Raw genomic sequence first — 19,789 nt, 5'->3', positions numbered from 1 at the left:
CACTGTTCTCTACCAGTCCTATCTTGCGTAATTGTTGTAGCATTTGTTGTCTTTCCTGTGCAAACTTCCTGCATGAAATAGGGATATGCTCGACTGTTTCAGTCTCCTGACATAGATCGCAAAAACCTGTCGGCTGTTTATTTATGATGGCCAGACTACCGTTAAGGTTGCTGTGCCCAATTCTCAGTCTACTTATAATTACTTGCTCCTTTCGCTTTATTCCCCTACTCCTTCCCATTATCACTGATATATATGATGTGAAATTTGTGGTTTTGCAATAGTAGTGCAGTGTAGAGACATTAAAATTACAAAATAAGTGAATAGTTTAAGAAGAATAGTGAGGTAGTGTTCATGGACCGTTCAGATATTTGATGTTGGAAGGGGAGAAGCTGTTCCTAATGATCGTCTTTAGCTCCTCTACCTCCGCCTTCATGACAGTAACGGGAAGAGATGGTGGCAGTCCTTAACGATGGTTGCCGTTTCTTGAGGCACAGCCTCCTGAAGGTATCCTCAACATTGGGAAGGTTTGTACCGGGGTTCTGGACTTCTCCGGAATTCCCGGATGCTCCCAGGGCTTGGGATCTCCATGCCAGGAGTTCCCTCGCCAGCTCTGGGGCTGGCCTGTCCTGTGTGCGGGCGGGGTCGACAGCTGTGCCTAGGACAGGCATGGCACAGCCGACGGACAGTGCCTCGGCTCCCACATCGACGGGAGATGCTCCGAGGACTGGTCAGGGGGTGCGGGTGGTTGAGCGGGGGGGGTGGGGGGGTGGAATCATGATGCTGCGGCCCCTCCGCCTTCCAGAAGGGTGGCGGAATCAAGAAAGGTCAGTGCCTCTGTTTTGCCCCTCTGATAGAACGGGGGGGGGGGCGCTCTCCTGCCCTCCTGACCTTTGCCCTTGGCATGGTACCCTCTGGACCGGGAGCCGTGCACCTCGCCCAGCCAGCCGCGGCCTCCTCCAGGGCAGGAGGCTGGACGCGCCTCAGGGAGGATGGTTGGTGGCTAGCTTCAGCTTTGAGTGTGCAACCGTCGCCTCCCTCCACCTTCAGCTGAGACGGAGCCGGGCTGGGTCAGCATGCGGCAGAGGGCGGAGGGGGAAGATATGGATGAGGAATCGTTTCCTCATTTTATTCAGCCATGGGGTGTGGCCATCACTTGCAGGTCAATATTTAATGGACAACATTGACTGGAGTAAGAAGGTGACCCCCCCCCCCCCACAGTGCCTTATTGTTCTGATTTGATTTACTTTGAGACACAATATTTGTTAGGCCCTTGCGGCCTAACAAGCCTGTGCTGCCCAGTTACACACATGAGGTCAATTCACCTACTAACCTTCGTTACTGTGCAAAAGTCTTAGCCGCATGTATATAGCTCGGGTGCCTAAGACTTTAGCACAATACTGTACTGGTCAACGTGGAGCGGAGAGCGAGTTTGTAGATCTGGCGGGAGCAAAGGAGGTCGGTAATGGCGAGGGTGGAATGCCGCAGGAGGTGGCAGAGAAGGAATGTCAGGGGCCGGGGGGCGCGGTGGTGGGACGGGTGCAGACAATTGATCATTGGTCAATTGAGACAATTGATTATTGATCATTGGTCTCTCTGGTGATTTCCGCTCCCTCCCCTTTTCCCAACCGTGATTCCCCTCTCCCTGCCCCCTTCCCACTCTCAGTCCACAATAGAGACCCGTATCAGAATCAGGTTTATCATCACTCCATACATCACAGAATTTGTTTTTTTTTTGTGGCAGCAGTACAGTGCGATACATAAAATTACTACAGTACCGTGCAAAAGTCTCAGGCACAAGCACGGGCAAAACTGCAGATACTGGAAATCCGAGCAGAACACTCAAAGTGCTGGAGGAACCCAGCGGGTTCCAGTCCTGATGAAGGGTCTTGGCCAAAACTTTGACCACTTTTGCTTCTCTATAGACGCTGCCTGGCCTGCTGAGTTCCTCCAGCATTTTGTGTGTGTTGCAAAGTTTTAGACACCCTGACAATATATATGTGCGAAAGGCTTCTCCAAGGTACCGTATACGTGTTTGGGATGTGAGGGGAAACCACAGCACCCGGAAGAAACCCACAGGAAAAACGTACAAGCTCTTTACAGACAGCGGCAGAACTGAACCCCAGGTTAGCGTTACGCTAACTACTACATCATCGTAAGTTGTAAACTCTTTACAACTCATGATCGTAGCGTTATTATTTTTAATTTGCACTATTTCCTTGCCCGTTGGTCGTCAGCCTTTTATATATTTATAGTTTTTCATAAGCTCTTTCGGATTTCTTAACCGCAAACAAGAGAAAGACTGCGCATGCAGGAAATCCAGAGCGACACACACACACACACACACAAAATGCTGGAGGAGCTCAGCAGGCTGGGCAGCATCTCTCAGAAATGAACGAACAGTCAACGTTTCGGGCCGAGACCCTTCTTCAGGGCTGAGAGGGAAGGGGGAAGGCGCCAGAATAAAAAGGTGGGGAGGGGGGAAAGAGGCTAGCTGGAAGGTGATAGGTTGGCCCGACACATCGACTGTTTACTCTTTTCTGTAGACGCTGCCCGGCCTGCTGAGTCCCTCCAGCACTTTGTGTGTGTGTTCTCTTGTATGTCTTGATTTTCCTGTCAATGCCTGCAAGAAAATTAATCTCAAGGTAGTATATGGTAACACAGAAGGTAATATGATAATAAATTTGACTTTGAATGCTGTTGGGGATCTCGACTCAGGGACATTGAAGGACTGGTGATACATTTCCAAGAATGTGCGTGACCAGGAGGGGACCGTGTGGGTGGTTGTGCTCCCCTCTACCTGCCGCCCATGTGTTTTTTGGGGTCGGGGGAGAGGGGGGTGGTTTTAAGCTGTGGGTTTGGGAGGTGCCGTCAGCGTAGCCTGCCGCGTATTGGTAAACGGTTTGCGCTGTGAAAGGGACGAGCGGTTAGGGTGGTAGGTGCCCGTGAGGGGAGTAAGGGTGGCGCAGGGAGGGGAGCCACTTCCTCACAGCCCTGGTGACCCAAGTTTGAGCTTGACCTTTTGGGCGCTGACTAGGTGGAGTTTGCATGCTCTCCCTGTGACTACGCGGCTTTCCTCCAGGCGTTCCAGTTCTCACTCCCCCCCACCCCCGCCACATCCTAAAGATTAGCAGCTGTACATTTCCCCCAGTGAGTGGAAGGAATTAATCGACTAAAGGGAGAATCAGTGTAAATGTGTGGCTGAGGGTTAGCATGAACATGATGGGCCGAAGGGCCTGTTCCTGTGCTGTTGGACTCCATGACTCTGAAATAACTCACAGCTCCATGAAGAAGTACAGCCCAGAAACAGGCCCTTCAGCCCATCTAGTCCATGCCAAAGCCATTTAAACTGCCTGCACCGGGACCATAGCCCTCCATACCCCTGCTATCCATGTACCGGTGAAATCAGCTCACACACACACAACTTACACTGGCAGCTCATTCCACACTCTCCTGACTCTCTGAGTGAAGAAGTTTCCCCTCATATTCCCCTTAAACTTCTCACCTTTCACCCCTAACCCACGACCTCGGGCTGCAGTCTCACCTACCTCAGTGGAAAGAAAAGCCTGCTCGAATTTACCCTGTGTTCTCCTCATAATTTTGTACACCTCTATCAAATCTCCCCTAAATCTTCTACGTTCTATAGAATACGGTCGTAAACGGTTCAATCTTTCCTTACAACTCAGGTTGCTCAAGGTGCAGTTGGCTGGATGTCTCCTTAGTTAGCAGAGGGTCGGCGTTACCAGACGAAGATCACGCGGGGCATTTTGTGGGATTGACACAGTGTGGCAGGGCCTCTGTTAACACAGAGAGGGGGGTACGTGGATTGATGACCACCCCAGCATCTCTGCGACTCACCAGGCCGGCCAGTTCTATGAGCTAAAGGGAAGTCAGTCCTGATATTGTCACGGTTCCTTGGTGCTCAGAGTCAGGGTCGGGTTCAATATCATCAGAGCCTAAGACCAGAGGGAGAAGCCTCAGAGTACAAGGACAGGGTATACAGCCAGCGGCTGGGGAGTCTGTGCCGCAGATGGTTGTGGAGGCCAAGTCATTCAAAGCAGAGGTTGATAGGTTGTTGATCAGTCAGGGCATCAATGGTTACGGGAGAAGGCAGGAGAATGGGGTTGACAGGGATAATAAATCAGCCATGATGGAATGGCGGAGCAGGCCCGACGGGCCGATTTGCCTAATTTTGCTCCCCTGTCCCGCGATCTTACGGTCAACCAGCTTGAAGCTACAGGGGCGCCAATCAATGCCAGCCTGGCATTTGAATGAGCCCACCGGTCTTTTTGGCCCTTCCTCGTCCCCTCTGCCCCCACGGCCTCTCCATCCGCCGTTGCCCTCTGTGCCTCTTCTCCCCTTCCTCCTCCTCCATCCCAATCTCCTCCCCTCCCCCGCCCCGATTGCTCTTCGTGCCCCGGTCGCCCCTCCATCCGGCGCAGTGCCGGCCGTCAGTGATCAGGGATCGACTCCCGCCGCTGCCCGTGAGGAGTTTGCCCGTTCTCCCCGTGACGCGCGTGGGCTTCCTCCGGATGCTCTGGCTCCTTCGCACTTTCCAAAGGCGGACGGGCTAGGGCTCGTCAATTGGTGCCGGAAATTTGCCCACATTTGCCCACAACACAATCCTCGGCCTGTCATTGAAGCAAAACGACGCATTTCACAACATATTTCAATGCTAATTTCCATATCTCTTTACAAAGATCTTTATTTTTATCCCATATTAGTGACTCAGGTGAAGAAAGCCAACTGGTAAGCTTGTCTTTATCAGTCGGGGCAATGAATAGTTCGAAGTACCATATACAACCCTGAGAAACATCAGAACATAAGAAACAGGAGCAGGAGTCGGCCATCTGGCCCGTCGAGCCTGCTCCGCCATTCAATAAGATCATGGCTGACTCATCTGCACCGACCTGCCTTAATTCCCCTACTGTGCAAAAATCTATCCAACCTTGCCTTAAACATATTGACTGAGGTAGCCTCCACTGCTTCATTGGGCAGAGAATTCCACAGATTCACCACTCTCTGGGAAAAGCAGTTCCTCCTCATCTCCGTCCTAAATCTACTCCCCCGGATCTTGAGGCTACGTCCCCTAGTTCCAGTCTCACCTACCAGTGGAAACAACTTTCCTGCCTCTATCTTATCTATCCCTTTCATAATTATACATGTTTCTATAAGATCTCCTCTCATTCTTCTGAATTCCAGTGAGTACAGTCCCAGGCGACACAATCTCTCCTCAAAGTCTAACCCCCTCATCTCTGGAATCAACCTGGTGAACCTCCTCTGCACCGCCCCAAAGCCAGTACATTTTCTTGTGGGCATACTCACCAGATCTATAGAATAGTAACTATAACAGGATCAATGAAAGATCACCCAACTAGGGTTGAGAGTTGGGACGTTGCTTTACACCAATAAGACATTGGGGAGACCGTATTTGGAGCGTGGTGTACAGTTCTGGTCACCACGCTCTGGAAAGGGATGTCATTGTGCTGGAGAAGGTACAGAAGATGTTCATGGGGTTATTTCAGGGACAGGAGGGCTTGAGAAACTAGGTAAGCCAGGTGGGAAGGAGGCTTTTAGATGTTTACAGAATCATGAGTCTGTGGGTATATTTAAGGCGGAAGCTGATCGTTTCCTGATCGGTCAGGCCATCAAAGGATTTGGCGAAAAGGCAGGTGAATGGAGTCGAGTGGGATCCGGGTTCAGCCGTGATGGAATGGTGGAGCGGAATTGATGGGCTGAATGGCCTAATTCTGCTCCTATGTCTTCTGAGGGGCATAAATAAAGTTGCTTTCCCAGAGTAGAGCCGTCTAAAACTAGAGCGCACAGGTTTAAGGTGGAAGGGGACAGATGTGAAGGGTGAACCCCTTTGGTTGCGGGCAAAGGTGAGGAACCATCATTCCCTCTCAGGCCTGGCGGAAGGACCCTGGAGCTGCCCCAAAAACCCTGGGATAACGATGCTACCGCTGGCACTGAAGGAAGAGGCAGAAAGTGTCTCCTTGGTCATTAACAACAGTAGGCACATCCACCAACCCAGAAAGCCCACAACCTTTGTCAAAGCTGGAGACCAACCACAGCCTCAGCCCGGACCACCAGCGGGCTTGCTCGCCACAGCATCTGACTGGAAATTGATCTTAGCAAGGAATTAAAGTTCCCTGTCTTCATTCATCATCATCACTGAGGCCTGACATGGCCATGCTGTCGGAAACCTCATGGTCGAACTGACAGTGCCTTGGGAAGACCAGACTGAGGAGGCATTTGAGCGTCAGAAGGACAAATACCAGGAGTTGGTAGAGCAGAGCCAGAGACAGGGGTGGAGGGCACGATACGAGCCTATAGGGCTCGGGCGAAAAGGATTCGCTGGCTGCTCGCCATACAGAACCTTCTCTCTCCTTGGCACTACAGGGGCTGCAAAGAGAAGAGCCACCAGGACCATCACAGAGACTGCTGAGCGAGCCTATAAATGGCTACGGATCAAGAGGTGTGACCCATGGACCAATGTTGCTGGGACACAAGCCAGGGCCTGATCACCTCTGGTTGGGTCGCCTGGGAGAGAGTGCCTGATGTTGGAAGGCCCAGGTTACGTCGCTGGTGATGTGTCCCAATGTGTCTTAGGATGTATCTCAGCATCTGAAGATGCAACTGTTTCATACACAGAGAGAGAGTGTGTGTGTGTGTGAGTGAGAGTGTGTGTGTGTGTGTGAGTGTGTGTGTGTGTGTGTGAGTGAGAGTGTGTGTGTGAGTGAGTGAGTGAGTGTGTGTGTGTGTGTGAGTGAGTGAGTGAGTGAGTGAGTGTGTGAGTGTGAGTGAGTGTGTGTGTGTGTGTGTGTATAGAAGAAGCTGATAGAGAAAATAGGAGAGATGGGAGCAGTTACTAAATTTCAAAGGCATTGGGACATGTTCATGGAGGGGAGAGGTTAAAAGGCCAAATACAGGCAAATGGGGACTCAGTGAGTAAGGCCCCTTGGTCAGCATGGATGAGTTGGGCCGAGTGGCCTGTTTCTGTGCTCTGTGACGCGGTGTCTTTATTGCCCCTCCTCATCCCGGTCACCTACCAGGTCACCATTCCCCCGTCTCCCTGAACCCCTATTATTCCGCCATCCCGTTACCACTCCGTTCCCCACGGTCTCTCCCTCATCTGTCCTTCGTCTGACCCCATGCCCTGCTCTCCCCGTGGGTCCGAGTTTCACAACCAGCTTTGACTGCCCTCCGTTGGACAAGTACTTGAAATTTTTCCCAAGTGCCAGTTGAAATTCACGACTCAAGATGCGACCAGCGGCCTAGGCAGGGATGGTGAGGACTCAAGGATGTGGAAACCATAGAAAGGGTGCAGAGGAGATTTACAAAGATGTTGCCTGGATTGGGGGGCATGCCTTATGAAACCAGGTTGAGTGAACTCAGCCTTTTCTCCTTGAAGCGACAGAGGATGAAAGCTGACCTGATAGAGGTGTACAAGATAATGAGGGGCATTGATCGCATGGATAGTCAGACGCTTTTTCCCAGGGAGTAGGTACAGAGGAGATGTCAGGGGTAAGTTTTTTTACTCAGAGAGTGGTGAGTGCATGGAATGGACTGCCAGCAACGGTGGTGGAGGCAGATACGATAGTGTCTTTTAAGAGACACCTGGATAGGTATATGGAGCTTAGAAAAATAGAGGGTTATGGGTGACCCTAGTCATTTCTACAGTATGTACCTGTCCGGTACAGCATTGTGGGCCGAAGGGCCTGCATTGTGCTGTAGGTTTTCTGTTTTCTATATTTCTACCCGAGACTAGATCGAGACACAATTTCGAGACTGAGACGAGAACAGCGTTCTTGACTAGACTCTAGATGAGAACCTGATGAGACTAGACGAGAACCCGAGCGAGACAGAAGTCCTGAACGCAATCACCAACTGAACCGAAGCTGAGCTGACAACTGAGCCACAAACCCGGGTCCAGATGCTCCTTATTAAAAATCCAAAGCTTGGCACGAAAGCCTGGCGGAGCGGGCCAGAATCTTTAAAGGGACCGCGCCAGCTATCCGCTCTCCGGAGGCTGACGCGGTCCAGTGCGTACTGTAACACAAGATTGCTTAATGTCATTTCCAGTACACAAGGAGAATGAAATAATTGTCACTCCGGATCAAATGCAGCACAAAAAAAACACAAGATAAAGACCACAATAAATATAACTACATAAGATAGCTTATATACATAGATTGATTGTATGTCTATAAAGTGACGCTAGGCACAGGAGTGTCTGTACATAAGGTGACTCTGACAGAAAATGATAAATCAGTGGTGGTTAAGAGATGAATCAGCTGTTTGAACAGCATAATGGGGAGACAAAAATCACAAACACAAAAGACTCTGCAGATGCTGGAAATCCGGAGAAACACACGCAAAAAATTCTGGAGGGACTTGGCAGGTCAGGCAGCATCTGTGGAAAGGAACAAACAGTCGACGTGTCGGGCCGAGAGCCTTCGTCAGGACTGGAAAGGAAAAGGGAAGAAGCCAGAATAAGAAGACAGGGAGAAGGGAAGGGGTACAAGCTGGCGAGTGATAGGTGGAACCAGGTGAGGGGGGGGAATGAAGAAGCTGGGAAGTGATTGGTTGGAAAAGGGCTGAAGAAGGAGGAGTCTTATTAATGGCAAGACTCTTGACAGTGTGAAGGATCAGAGGGATCATGGGGTCTGAGTCCATAGGACACTCAAAGCAGCTGTGCAGGTTGACTCTGTGGTTAAGAAGGCATACGGTGCATTGGCCTTCATCAATCATGGAATTGAATTTAGGAGCTGAGAGGTAATGTTGCAGCTATATAGGACCCTGGTCAGACCCCACTTGGAGTACTGTGCTCAGTTCTGGTCGACTCACTACAGGAAGGATGTGGAAGCCATAGAAAGGGTGCAGAGGAGATTTACAAGGATGTTGCCTGGATTGGGGAGCATGCCTTATGAGAATAGGGTGAGTGAACTCGGCCTTTTCTCCTTGGAGTGAAGGAGGATGAGAGGTGACCTGATAGAGGTGTACATGATGATGAGAGGCATTGATCATGTGGATAGTCAGAGGCTTTTTCCCCAGGGCTGGATTGGTTGCCACAAGAGGACACAGGTTTAAGGTGCTGGGGAGTAGGTACAGAGGAGATGTCAGGGGTAAGTTTTTTACTCAGAGAGTGGGGAGTGCGCGGAATGGGCTGCCGGCAACGGTGGTGGAGGCGGATACGATAGGGTCTTTTAAGAGGCTTTTAGATAGGTACATGGAGCTTAGAAAAATAGAGGGCTATAGGTCAGCCTGGTAATTTTTAAGGTAAGGACATGTTCGGCACAACTTTGTGGGCCAAAGGGGCTGTATTGTGCTGTAGGTTTTCTATATTTCTATGAGTCCAATAGGGGAGGAGAGTGGACCATGGAAGAAAGGGAAGGGTGAGCGGGGGGCACCAGAAGGAGGTGATGGGCAGGTGTGGAGAATGGGGAGAAGAACAGAAAAGTGTCCTGAGTAAACAGTTCCAACACCCTTGTCCCCCACCCCCAAATCCAGCTCTTCCCTGCACTCACCATTTTCCACCTTCCTCCATTTCTTGAGGCGGAGAACGCGACTGACCAGAAATGAACCCAACAGCAGAACGGGTGCTTCCCCAACAGCGTGTGTATTTCGACGAGGGCGGAGTTGGAACCCCCTCCCCCCCCCCTCCACCCGCCCAATTCCCGGGCACGGCTTCAGCTCTACTGAGGCTTGAGAGGACTGACTGAGACGGGTCTCCTCTCCTCGCTGTTTCCTTCCCGTGCAGGTGATCCTGGAATGCCGCCTCAGGAGGGACCTTGTCTACAACAAGGTGAACCCCATCTTCCACCACTGGAAAGTGGACGAAGACAAATTCGGCCTCACGTTCCAGAGCCCCGCCGATGCAGTCAGCTTCGAGAGGAGCATTCAGAGCGCCATCGAGGAACTGGCCGAAGGTAGGTGCTGGGTTCTGGGTGCATACTCGGTGGGCCAGGGGGCCGGTCCCCAGCTGTGTGTCTCCACAACTGTAGGAGTAGGCGCTGGCTTCCTGCAGTTCAGTGCCCCACAGGTTAATCTGCTGAACAATGAAAAACAGTCCACCCAGAATATCAGAATCAAAGTTCAAGAAAGTAAATATTTCAGAGTAAAGTTCAAAGTAAATTTTATCTAAGTACAGACATGTCACCATACACAACCCTGAGATTCATTTTCCTGTGGGCATACTCAGCAAATCTATAGAATAGTAACTGTAACAGGATCACTGAAAGACCAACCAGAGTGCAGAAGACAACAAACTGTGCAACTGCAAATGGAAATAACGAGAACATGAAATAACAAGATAATGAATCCTTAAAGTGAGATCATTGGTTTTGGGAACTTCTCAGTAGATGGGCAAGTGAGTGTAGTTATCCCTTTTATTCAAGAGCCTGATGGTTGAGGGGAAGTAACTGTTCTTGAACCTGGTGTACAAGTCTTCAGGCTCTTGTACCTTCTACCTGATGGCAGCAGCGTGAAGAGAGCACGGCCTGGGTGGTGAGGATCCCTGATGATGGATGCTGCTTTCCTACGACAGTGTTTCATGTAGATGTGCTCGATGGTCGGGAGGGCTTTACCATATAGTGTTTGTTTTTGCTTTTGTAGCAGGACTGCATTGCAATATATAATAATAAAAACTATAAATTTCAATAAAAAGTATAAAAGAAATTTAAGTTAAATAAGTAGTGCAAAAGAGAGGGAAAAGATATTGAGGTGGTGTTACTGAGGACCCAAGTTATAAGAAAAGATTGAAAAGGTTTGAACTTTATTCCTTAGAACATAAGGTTGAGAGGAGATTTGATAGAGCTGTACAAAATCAGAATCAGGGTTATTATCACCGGCATGGGATGTGAAATTTGTTAACAACAGCAATTCAATGCAATACATAATCTAGCAGAGTGAGAGAGAAAAATAATAATAAAATAAAACAATAATAAGTAAACAAGTAACTCAATTAGGTATATTGAATAGATTATTAAAAAATGTGCAAAAAAAAAGAAATAATGTATATTAAAATAAAGGAGGTAGTGTCCAAAGCTTCAATGTCCGTTTAGGAATCGGATGGCAGAGGGGAAGAAGCTGTTCCTGAATCGCTGAGTGTGTGCCTTCAGGCTTCTGTACTTCCTACCTGATGGTAACAGTGAGAAAAGGGCATGCCCTGGGTGCTGGAGGTCCTTAATAATGGACGCTGCCTTTCTGAGACACCACTCCCTGAAGATGTCCTGGGTACTTTGTAGGCTGGTACCCAAGATGGAGCTGACTAGATTTACAACCATCTGCAGCTTCTTTCAGTCCTGTGCAGTAGCCCCTCTGTACCAGACAGTGATGCTACCTGTCAGAATGCTCTCCACGGTACAACTATAGAAGTTTTTGAGTGTATTTGTTGACATGCCAAATCGCTTCAAACTCCTAATAAAGTATAGCCGTTGTCTTGCCTTCTTTATGACTACATCAATTATGAGGGGTCTAGATAGGGTAAATCCAAGCAGGCTTTTTCCACTGAGGTTGGGTGGGAATATAACCAGAGGTTAAAGGTAAAAGGTGAAATGTTTAAGGGGAACATGAAGGTAACGACATTAGGGGGACGAGCTGCCAGCACAAGTGGTGCACATGAGGTCCGATTTCAACGTTTAAGAGAAGTTTGGATAAGCACATGGATGGTACGGGTACAGGGGGCTACAGTGAGGGTGGGAGTAGGCAGATGAAATGGTTTTGGCGTGGACTAGATGGGCCAAAGGTTATGTGTAAGGTTCAGGAAGCTAAAATCAAATGGAGCCCTTGAGGATGACGGAGAAGCTAGGAACGAACTCTCGAGGGGATTTAGGAAATTCCTTGGCAAGTAGGATTAAAGAGTATCCTGGGCGTTCAATACGTTCAAGAGCAAGGGGATCTCTAGGGAGCAGGTAGCACCACTCAAGGATAAAACAGAAATATGTGCTTGGAAATGGAGGATGTGGACAAAGTCCCAAATGAGAACCTTGCATCAGTATTTACCAAGGAGAAGGAGCGGAGGATGGTGAGGTCAGAGAGGAGCATGCTACTGTGCAAGGGTGTCTTGAGATAAATAGACAATAGACAATAGGTGCAGGAGTGGACCATTCAGCCCTTCTAGCCAGCACCGCCATTCACTGTGATCATGGCTGATCATACACAATCAGTACCCCGTTCCTGCCTTCTCCCCATATGCCTTGACCCCGCTATCTATAAGAGCTCTATCTAACTCTCTCTTGAATGCATCCAGAGACTTGGCCTCCACTGCCTTCTGGGGCAGAGCATTCCACATATCCACCACTCTCTGGGTGAAAAAGTTTTTCCGCATCTCTGTTCTAAATGGCCTAACCCTTATTCTTAAACTGTGGCCTCTAGTTCTGGACTCACCCATCAGCGGGAACATACTTCCTGACTCCAGCGTGTCCAATCCCTTAATAATCTTTCAATCAGATCCCCTCTCATCCTTCTAAATTCCAGTATACACAAGCCCAGTCGCTCCAATCTTTCAACATATGACAGTCCCGCCATTCCGGGAATTAACCTTGTGAACCTACGCTGCACTCCCTCAATAGCAAGAATGTCCTTTCTCAAATTTGGAGACCAAAACTGAACACAATACTCCAGGTGGGGTCTCACCAGGGCCCTGTACAGCTGCAGAAGGACCTCTTTACTCCTATACTCAATTCCTCTTGATATAAAGGCCAGGATGCCATTAGCTTTCTTCACTGCCTGCTGTACCTGCATGCTTGCTTTCAGTGACTGATGTACAAGAACACCTAGATCTCGTTGTAAAGGAGGTCGCACTGGGTCTCTTAAACAGCTCTAAGGTGAATAAGCCCCGAAGCCTAATGGAATGTACACCTAATTATTGAAAATGGCAAAGGGTGAGATTGCTGGGACCTTAAACAAGATCGTCATGTTGTGTGTGTTGATCTTTCTGTCCCCTATAGCTACCGGCGAGATGCCAGAGGTAGGCAATGCTGTTCCATTATTCGAGGAGGGAAATACTGAATGGAAACGATAGGCCAGTGGATCTCATGTCAGCGGTAGGGAAGCTTTTGGACAGGATTGTTAGAACGTTAGACAGTCCAGCACAGGAACAGGCCCTTCAGCCCACAATGTCATGCTGAACCAATTAAAAAGTAAATCAAAAACTAATCCCTCCTACCTACACAATCTCTGTGTCCCTCCATCTTCCTCACATTCATCTAAATGTCTCTTAAAAGCCTCTAATGTATTTGCCTCCACCACCATACCAGGCAGCGCATTCCAGGCATCCACCACTCTCTGAGTGAAAAACTTACCCCTCACCCCCCCCCCCCCCGTTGAACCTACCCCCTCTCACCTTCAGTGCGTGCCCTCTGGATAGAGTTTATGTGCAATTGGAAAACCATGGCCTAATTGGGGACAGTCAGCGTAGCTTTCTGGAGGGCAAGTCGTGTCTCACTGACTTGATGGAGCTTTTCAAGGAGGCTATGACGATGATTGATGAAGGTAGAGCTGTGGATGTTAGTAAGACATTGGACAAAGTCTCTCATAAGAAGCTCGTCCAGAAGATTAAGATGCAAGGGATGCACGGTGACGTGCCCGTTTGGATCCAGAATCGGCTTACCCACAGAAGACAGAAGGAAGTGGTCGCTGGACTTATTTTGGCCGGAGGTCCGTGACTGGTGATTTGCTGCAGGGATCCATACTGAGACCTCTGTCGCTTGTGAGATGCCTAGCAAGTGATCCGGATGAAAATGTGAGGCCTCCATCGATCAGGGTCACCCATGGATGTTGTGTCCTTGCTGTTTCGATACTCAAGCCAGGGCGGTACGATATGGAGAGCGAGCTGTTGCCCATGTAGCAAGCTCCCCCTCTCCACACAAAGGAACGGCAGAGACCGATACAGTTTGGCACCAGCAGCATCACAGGAGTTGCCGGTCAGCGTTGAACTCAACGTAGGACTTCCTCAGGGACTCCAGCTCCGGATTTTTCCTTCGAGGTTGACTCCCAAAGCCTTCCCCATGAGTGGGTCTGGCCGCAAGGCAGCGGAGATTTGAGATCAGCTTTCCTTCTCCTAGATGAGTTGCCAACACAGCTGACGAGCCCCATCTGCCCGAAATGACTGGTTTTAAGACACCAGTAACCCAAATTGGACCCTTCTCCTGTCAGTAGAAATGGATCTGCTGGGCTTCGTAGCTAAGCCACACGTGAAGGCCAGGAGCTAGACTTGGCTGTCAGAGACTACTTGAAGTGCAGGGAGAATTTAATAGGTAGTGGGAGCTTGTCCCCATTACCACCCCCCACTATTAAGGATGAAAATGCAGATGGGTGAATAAGTAAGTTTGCAGGTGATACAACGATAGGTGACATTGCAGACCATGTAGAAGATTGCCAATGGTACTGCAAGATATAGACTAGTTGGAGATATGGGTGGAGGAAGGGAAGATGGGGTTAAATCTGGCCAAATATGTCGTATTGCACTTTGGGAGATCAAATAAAAAGGGACCGTACACTGCTAATGGTAAGACCCTTAATAGTGTGGATGTTTATTGGGATGTTTGGGTCCAAGTCCATCGACGTAAGCAAACAAATCTCAAGCTTGTATAAATTATACTTTCTGTGATAATAAGTGTACTTTGAAGTTTTGCCTTCATCGTTAGGAGCAGGAAGAGTCAGGAGTTGTATTGTTAGAGCACACTCGGAGTGCAGTGCATGGTTCTGGTCACCTTGGTACAGGAAGGAGTGGAGGCTTTGGAGAGGGTGCAGAGAGGATGCTATCAGCAGAAGTCAGACAAACTTGGGATGCTTTCTGCAGGACAGTGGAGGCTGAGGGGAGATCTGATAGATGTGATTGAGTGACTTAGATAGAGTAAACAGTTGGTATCTTGGGTCAAAATGCTAAATACCACAGGGCAAGTAATTCAGTGGTTCAATTTAATATGAGAGAATGTACAGTATACAACCTGAAATTCTTACTCTTCGCAGACATCCAGAAAAGAAAAAAAACCCAAAGAACGACAGAAAAACGCTAGAACCTCAAAGTTTCCCTCCCCTTCCCACGCAGAAGCAGCAGAAAAGCGTCTACCCTCCCCCTACCCCACCTCAGCAAAAACATCAGCCCCCCCACCACCATCACTCACCATGCCAGCATCAGCAAAGCTCCCAATGAGAGACCATTGTTTACAGGCCATCAAAAATGAACTGTCCGTCCCAACAGTTCAACATCCCACAGGCTCCCTCTCTCTCACTCTCACTCACTCTCTCTCTCGCTCTGTCTTTCTCACTCTCACTCTCTCATGCTCTCTCTCACACTCTCTCACTCGCTCTGTCTCTCTCTCACTCACTCTCGCTCTCTCTCACACTCTCTCTCACACATTCTTACTCTCTCTCTCTCTTTGTCTCTCTCTGTCTCTCTCTCACTCTCACACTCTCATTCACTCTCTCTCTCACACACTCTCTCTCACACACACTCTCACTCACTCTCTCATTCACTCTCTCATGCTCTCACTCTCACTCTTTCTCACTCACTCTCACTCTCTCATTCACTCTCTCACTCTGTCTCTCTGTCTCTCTGTCTCTCTCTCTCACTGACTCTCACTCACTCTCACTCTCTCATTCACTCTCTCTCTCACACTCTCTCTCGCTCTGTCTCTCTCACTCTCACTCTCTCATTCACTCTCACCCTCTCACACACTCTCACTCTCTCTGTCTCTCTCTCACTCTGACTCTCACTCACTCTCACTCTCATTCACTCTCTCTCTCTCACACTCTCTCTCACACTCTCTTGCTCTCTCTCTCACTCACTCTCTCATGCTCTCTCTCACTCTCACTCGCTCTGTCTCTCTCACTCTCACTCTCTCATTCACTCTCTCTCTCACACTCTCACTCTCACACTCTCTCGCTCTGTCTCTCTCTCTCATTCACCCTCACTCTCTCTCACACTCTCTCACTCTCTCTCACTCTCACTCTCTCTCATTCACTCTCTCACTCTCTCTCATTCACTCTCACGCTCTCACTCTCACTCTCTCTCTCTGACTCACTCACTCTCACTCTCATTCACTCTCTCACACTCTCTCTCACTCTGTCTCACTCTGTCTCTCTCACTCTCACTCTCACGCTCTCTCTCTCTCACTCACACTCTCTCTCGCTCTCTCTCTCACTCTCACTCTCTCTCACACTCTCTCTCTCGCACTGTCTCTCTCTCTCTTTCACCCTCACTCACTCTCACACTCTCTCTCTCACACTCACTCTCTCTCTCACACACACTCTCGCTCTGTCTCTCTCACTCTCACTCACTCTCTCTCTCGCGCTCTCTCTCACTCATTCACTCTCTCACACTCTCTCACTGACTCTCTCACTCTCACTCTCTCTCACTCACTCATTCACTCTCACTCTCTCTGTCTCTCTCACTCTCTCATTCACTCTCATACTCTCTCTGGCTCTCACTCTCTCACTCATTCACTCTCTCTCACTCTGTCTCTCTCTCTCTCATTCACTCTCACTCTCTCATTCTCTCTCTCATTCACACTCTCTCTCGCTCTGACTCTCTCAGTCTCTCACTCACTCTCTCTCATTCTCTCTCTCATTCACTCTCTCATTCACTCACTCATTCTCTCTCATTCACTCTCTCGCTGTCTCTCTTTCACTCACTCTTTCTCCCTCACTCTCTCTCATTCACTCTCTCTCTCTCTCACACTAACGAGGGAGAGAGGGGTATCACGCTTTAGGTTGAGAAAGGGAAGTTTAAAAGGGATGTATGGATAAGTTTTTTTTTACACTGACAGTGGGTGGGGGTCTGGATTTCAGTGCCGGAGAGGTGGTGGAGGCAGAAACGTTAGAGGCGTTTAAGAGGCTCTTAGACAGGCACGTGAATGTGAAGGTTGGTGGAACGTTGACCTGTGTAGGCAGAAGGGTTTTGTTTAGTTAACATTTCGTTACTGATTGACTGAATTTGCCACAGCCATTGTGGGCCCAAGGGACTCTCCTGTGTTGAACTACCCTGTGTGCTGACATCACTCTCACCGTGACAGCGTTGACTGTTGCTTTTGATACGATCAGTCCCATCAGAAAGATGGACCTGATCCTATTCTCCTCGTTACCACGTGACCAAGATGCCATTTGAAAGCCTGACAACACACGGCTGGAGGGAGAAGTGGGGAAGGCAGAGGTCTCCGTCAGCTACCGGCAGATGTTCCAGCCGGCTCAGCTACAAAGCAACTTTCTCCTGCGTCTGGGGTGTAGGGTCCCCAACACTGGCCTGAGGCACAACACCAGTCCTCCGTAATTCAGGGCAGTCAGGCCCAAATATAAAAGGCAATAAACTGGAGCAGGCCACACGGTTCAAAGTAAATTTTATCTAAGTACATACATGTCACCATATACAACCCTGAGATCCATTTGCCTGTGGGCATACTCAGCAAATCTGTAGAATAGTAACTATAACAGGATCAATGAAAGATCAACCAGAGTGCAGAAGACAACAAACTGTGCAAATGCAAATAGAAATAACGAGAACATGAAATAAGAAGATAATGAGTCTTTAAAGTGAGATCATTGGTTTTGGGAACAGCTCAGAAGATGGGCAAGTGAGTGCAGTTATTCACTTCTATGCAGGAGCCTGATGGTTGAGGGGTAGGAACTGTTCTTGAACCTGGTGGTGTGAGTCCTGAAGCTCTTGTACCTTCTACCTGATGGCAGCAGCAAGTAAAGAGCACGGCCTGGGTGGTGAGGATCTTCGATGATGGATGCTGCTTTCCTACGACAGCGTTTCGCGTAGGTGTGCTCAGTGGTGGAACTGGGCCAAATCCATTACCTTTTGTAAGGTTTTCTGTTCAAAAACATTCTACATACAAACCCTGACCCCCTTAATTATATTCCAGCTGGTAACTCACACCTCTGGATCTGTTTCTCTCTATATATAAATCCCCCAAATCGCTCAATTATATCCCAGCCTGTTAATTGCTTCCTTAGTGTCTGTTGTTCTATGAATAACCCACTTGACTAGTTTACAGCTAATATTCACTTATATCTACATATATACTGTATGTGTGTGTGTGTGTGTATTTATAAAACATAAGACATAAAATTAGAATCGAGTCTGCACCACTATTCAATCATGACTGATATATAATCCCTCCCAAACCCATTAGGTCTTTTCCCCCATAATCTTTGACACTCTTATCAATCAAGAACCTATCAACTTCCTCTTTAAACATACCCATGACTTGGCCTCCATCTATGGCAATGAATTCCATCGATTTACCACCCTCTGGCCCAAGAAATTCCTCCTCATCTCCATTCTAACGGGTCCTGAGGTTGTGTCCTCTGGTCCTAGACTCCTGGAAACATCCACTGCCTTTCCTCGGATGCCCCACATCCACTCCATCTAGGCATTTCAGTATCCTATCTCTTCTTTCAGTTAGTCCGGACGAAGGGTCTCGGCCCGAAACGTCGTCTGTACTTCTTCCTATAGATGCTGCCTGGCCTGCTGCGTTCCACCAGCATTTTGTGTATGTTGCTTGAATTTCCAGCATCTGCAGATTTCCTCGTGTTTGCGTTTCAATATTCGATAGGTTTCAACGAGATCCCTGAACTATTCCCACAACCTTCGGACGCACTTTCAAGGACTCTTCATCTCGTGCTCTCGATTAGATATCAGGATCAGAATCAGGTTTAATATCACCGGATATTAAACAAGTTTGGCGTTAACAAATTTCACGATACATGCCAGTGATATTAAACCTGATTCTGATGTATTGCTTATTTTATTATTATTATTTTTTTCTTTTATATTTGCAGTTTGTCTTTTGGACACTGGTTGTTTGCCCATCCTGTTGGGTGCAGTCTTTCACTGATCTATTGTGCTTCTTGGATTTATTGAGTATGCCCCCAACAAAATGAACCTCAGGGCTGTGTATGGTTACATATATGCACTTTGATAATAACTTTGAACTTTCATTCTTTAAACTCCAGCGACAACACATGCTAGCATCAAAAGCAACTCCTACCTTTCCATTGGTGGGATCTTCCCTGTGAACCTCCTCTGGACCCTGTCCAATGCCAGCACCTCCTTTCTTAGACAGGGAGCCAAAAACTCAGGATATCAAGCATATTACAAGCCCCATTTCCAGAAAAGTTGGCATATTTTCCAAAATGCAATAATAACAGAAATCTGTGATATGTTGATTCACGTGAACCTTTATTTAACTGACAAAAGTACAAAGAAAAGAGTTTCAATAGTTTTACTGACCAACTTAATTGTATTTTGCAAATATACTCAAATTTAGAATTTGATGGCTGCAACACACTCAACAAAAGTTGGGACAGAGGCATGTTTACCATTGTGTTACATCACCTTTCCTTTTAATAACACTTTTTAATTGTTTTGGAACTGAGGATACTAATTGTAGTGGATTTGCAATTGGAAATTTTGTCCATTCTTGCTTGATATGACTTCAGCTGCTCAACAGTCCGTGGTCTCCGTTGTCTGATTCTCCTCTTCATGATGCGCCCTACATTTTCAATAGGAGATAGATCTGGACTGGCAGCAGGCCAGTCAAGAACACGCACTCTGTGTCTACAAAGCCACGCTGTTGTAGCCCGTGCAGAATGTGGTCTGGCATTGTCCTGCTGAAATAAGCATGGACGTCCCAGGAAGAGACGTCGCCTTGATGACAACATAAGTCTCTCTAAAATCCTAATATACGCCTCAGAGTCAATGGTACCTTCACATACATACAACTCACCCATGCCGTGGGCACTGATGCACCCCCATACCATCACAGATGCTGGCTTTTGCACC

At 48.3% G+C, this 19,789-nt stretch overlaps 1 protein-coding gene across 1 annotated transcript in view; it reads left to right on the top strand.

The window, feature by feature from the left end:
- Window positions 1-19,789, top strand: part of spred3 (sprouty related EVH1 domain containing 3) — a 93,149-nt gene that overhangs the window by 50,219 nt on the left and 23,141 nt on the right. Inside the window, exon 3 of the mRNA XM_073029270.1 lies at window positions 9,761-9,929. Within this exon, the coding sequence (XP_072885371.1) occupies window positions 9,761-9,929 (169 nt within the window). The remainder of the gene's footprint in view (window positions 1-9,760; window positions 9,930-19,789) is intronic.

This window comes from Hemitrygon akajei, chromosome 25 (genome assembly GCF_048418815.1).
Source record: "Hemitrygon akajei chromosome 25, sHemAka1.3, whole genome shotgun sequence".
NCBI classification, from domain to species: Eukaryota; Metazoa; Chordata; class Chondrichthyes; order Myliobatiformes; family Dasyatidae; genus Hemitrygon; species Hemitrygon akajei.
The sequence above is the reverse complement of the archived record's forward strand: the minus strand, read 5'-3'. Positions and strand labels throughout refer to the sequence as shown.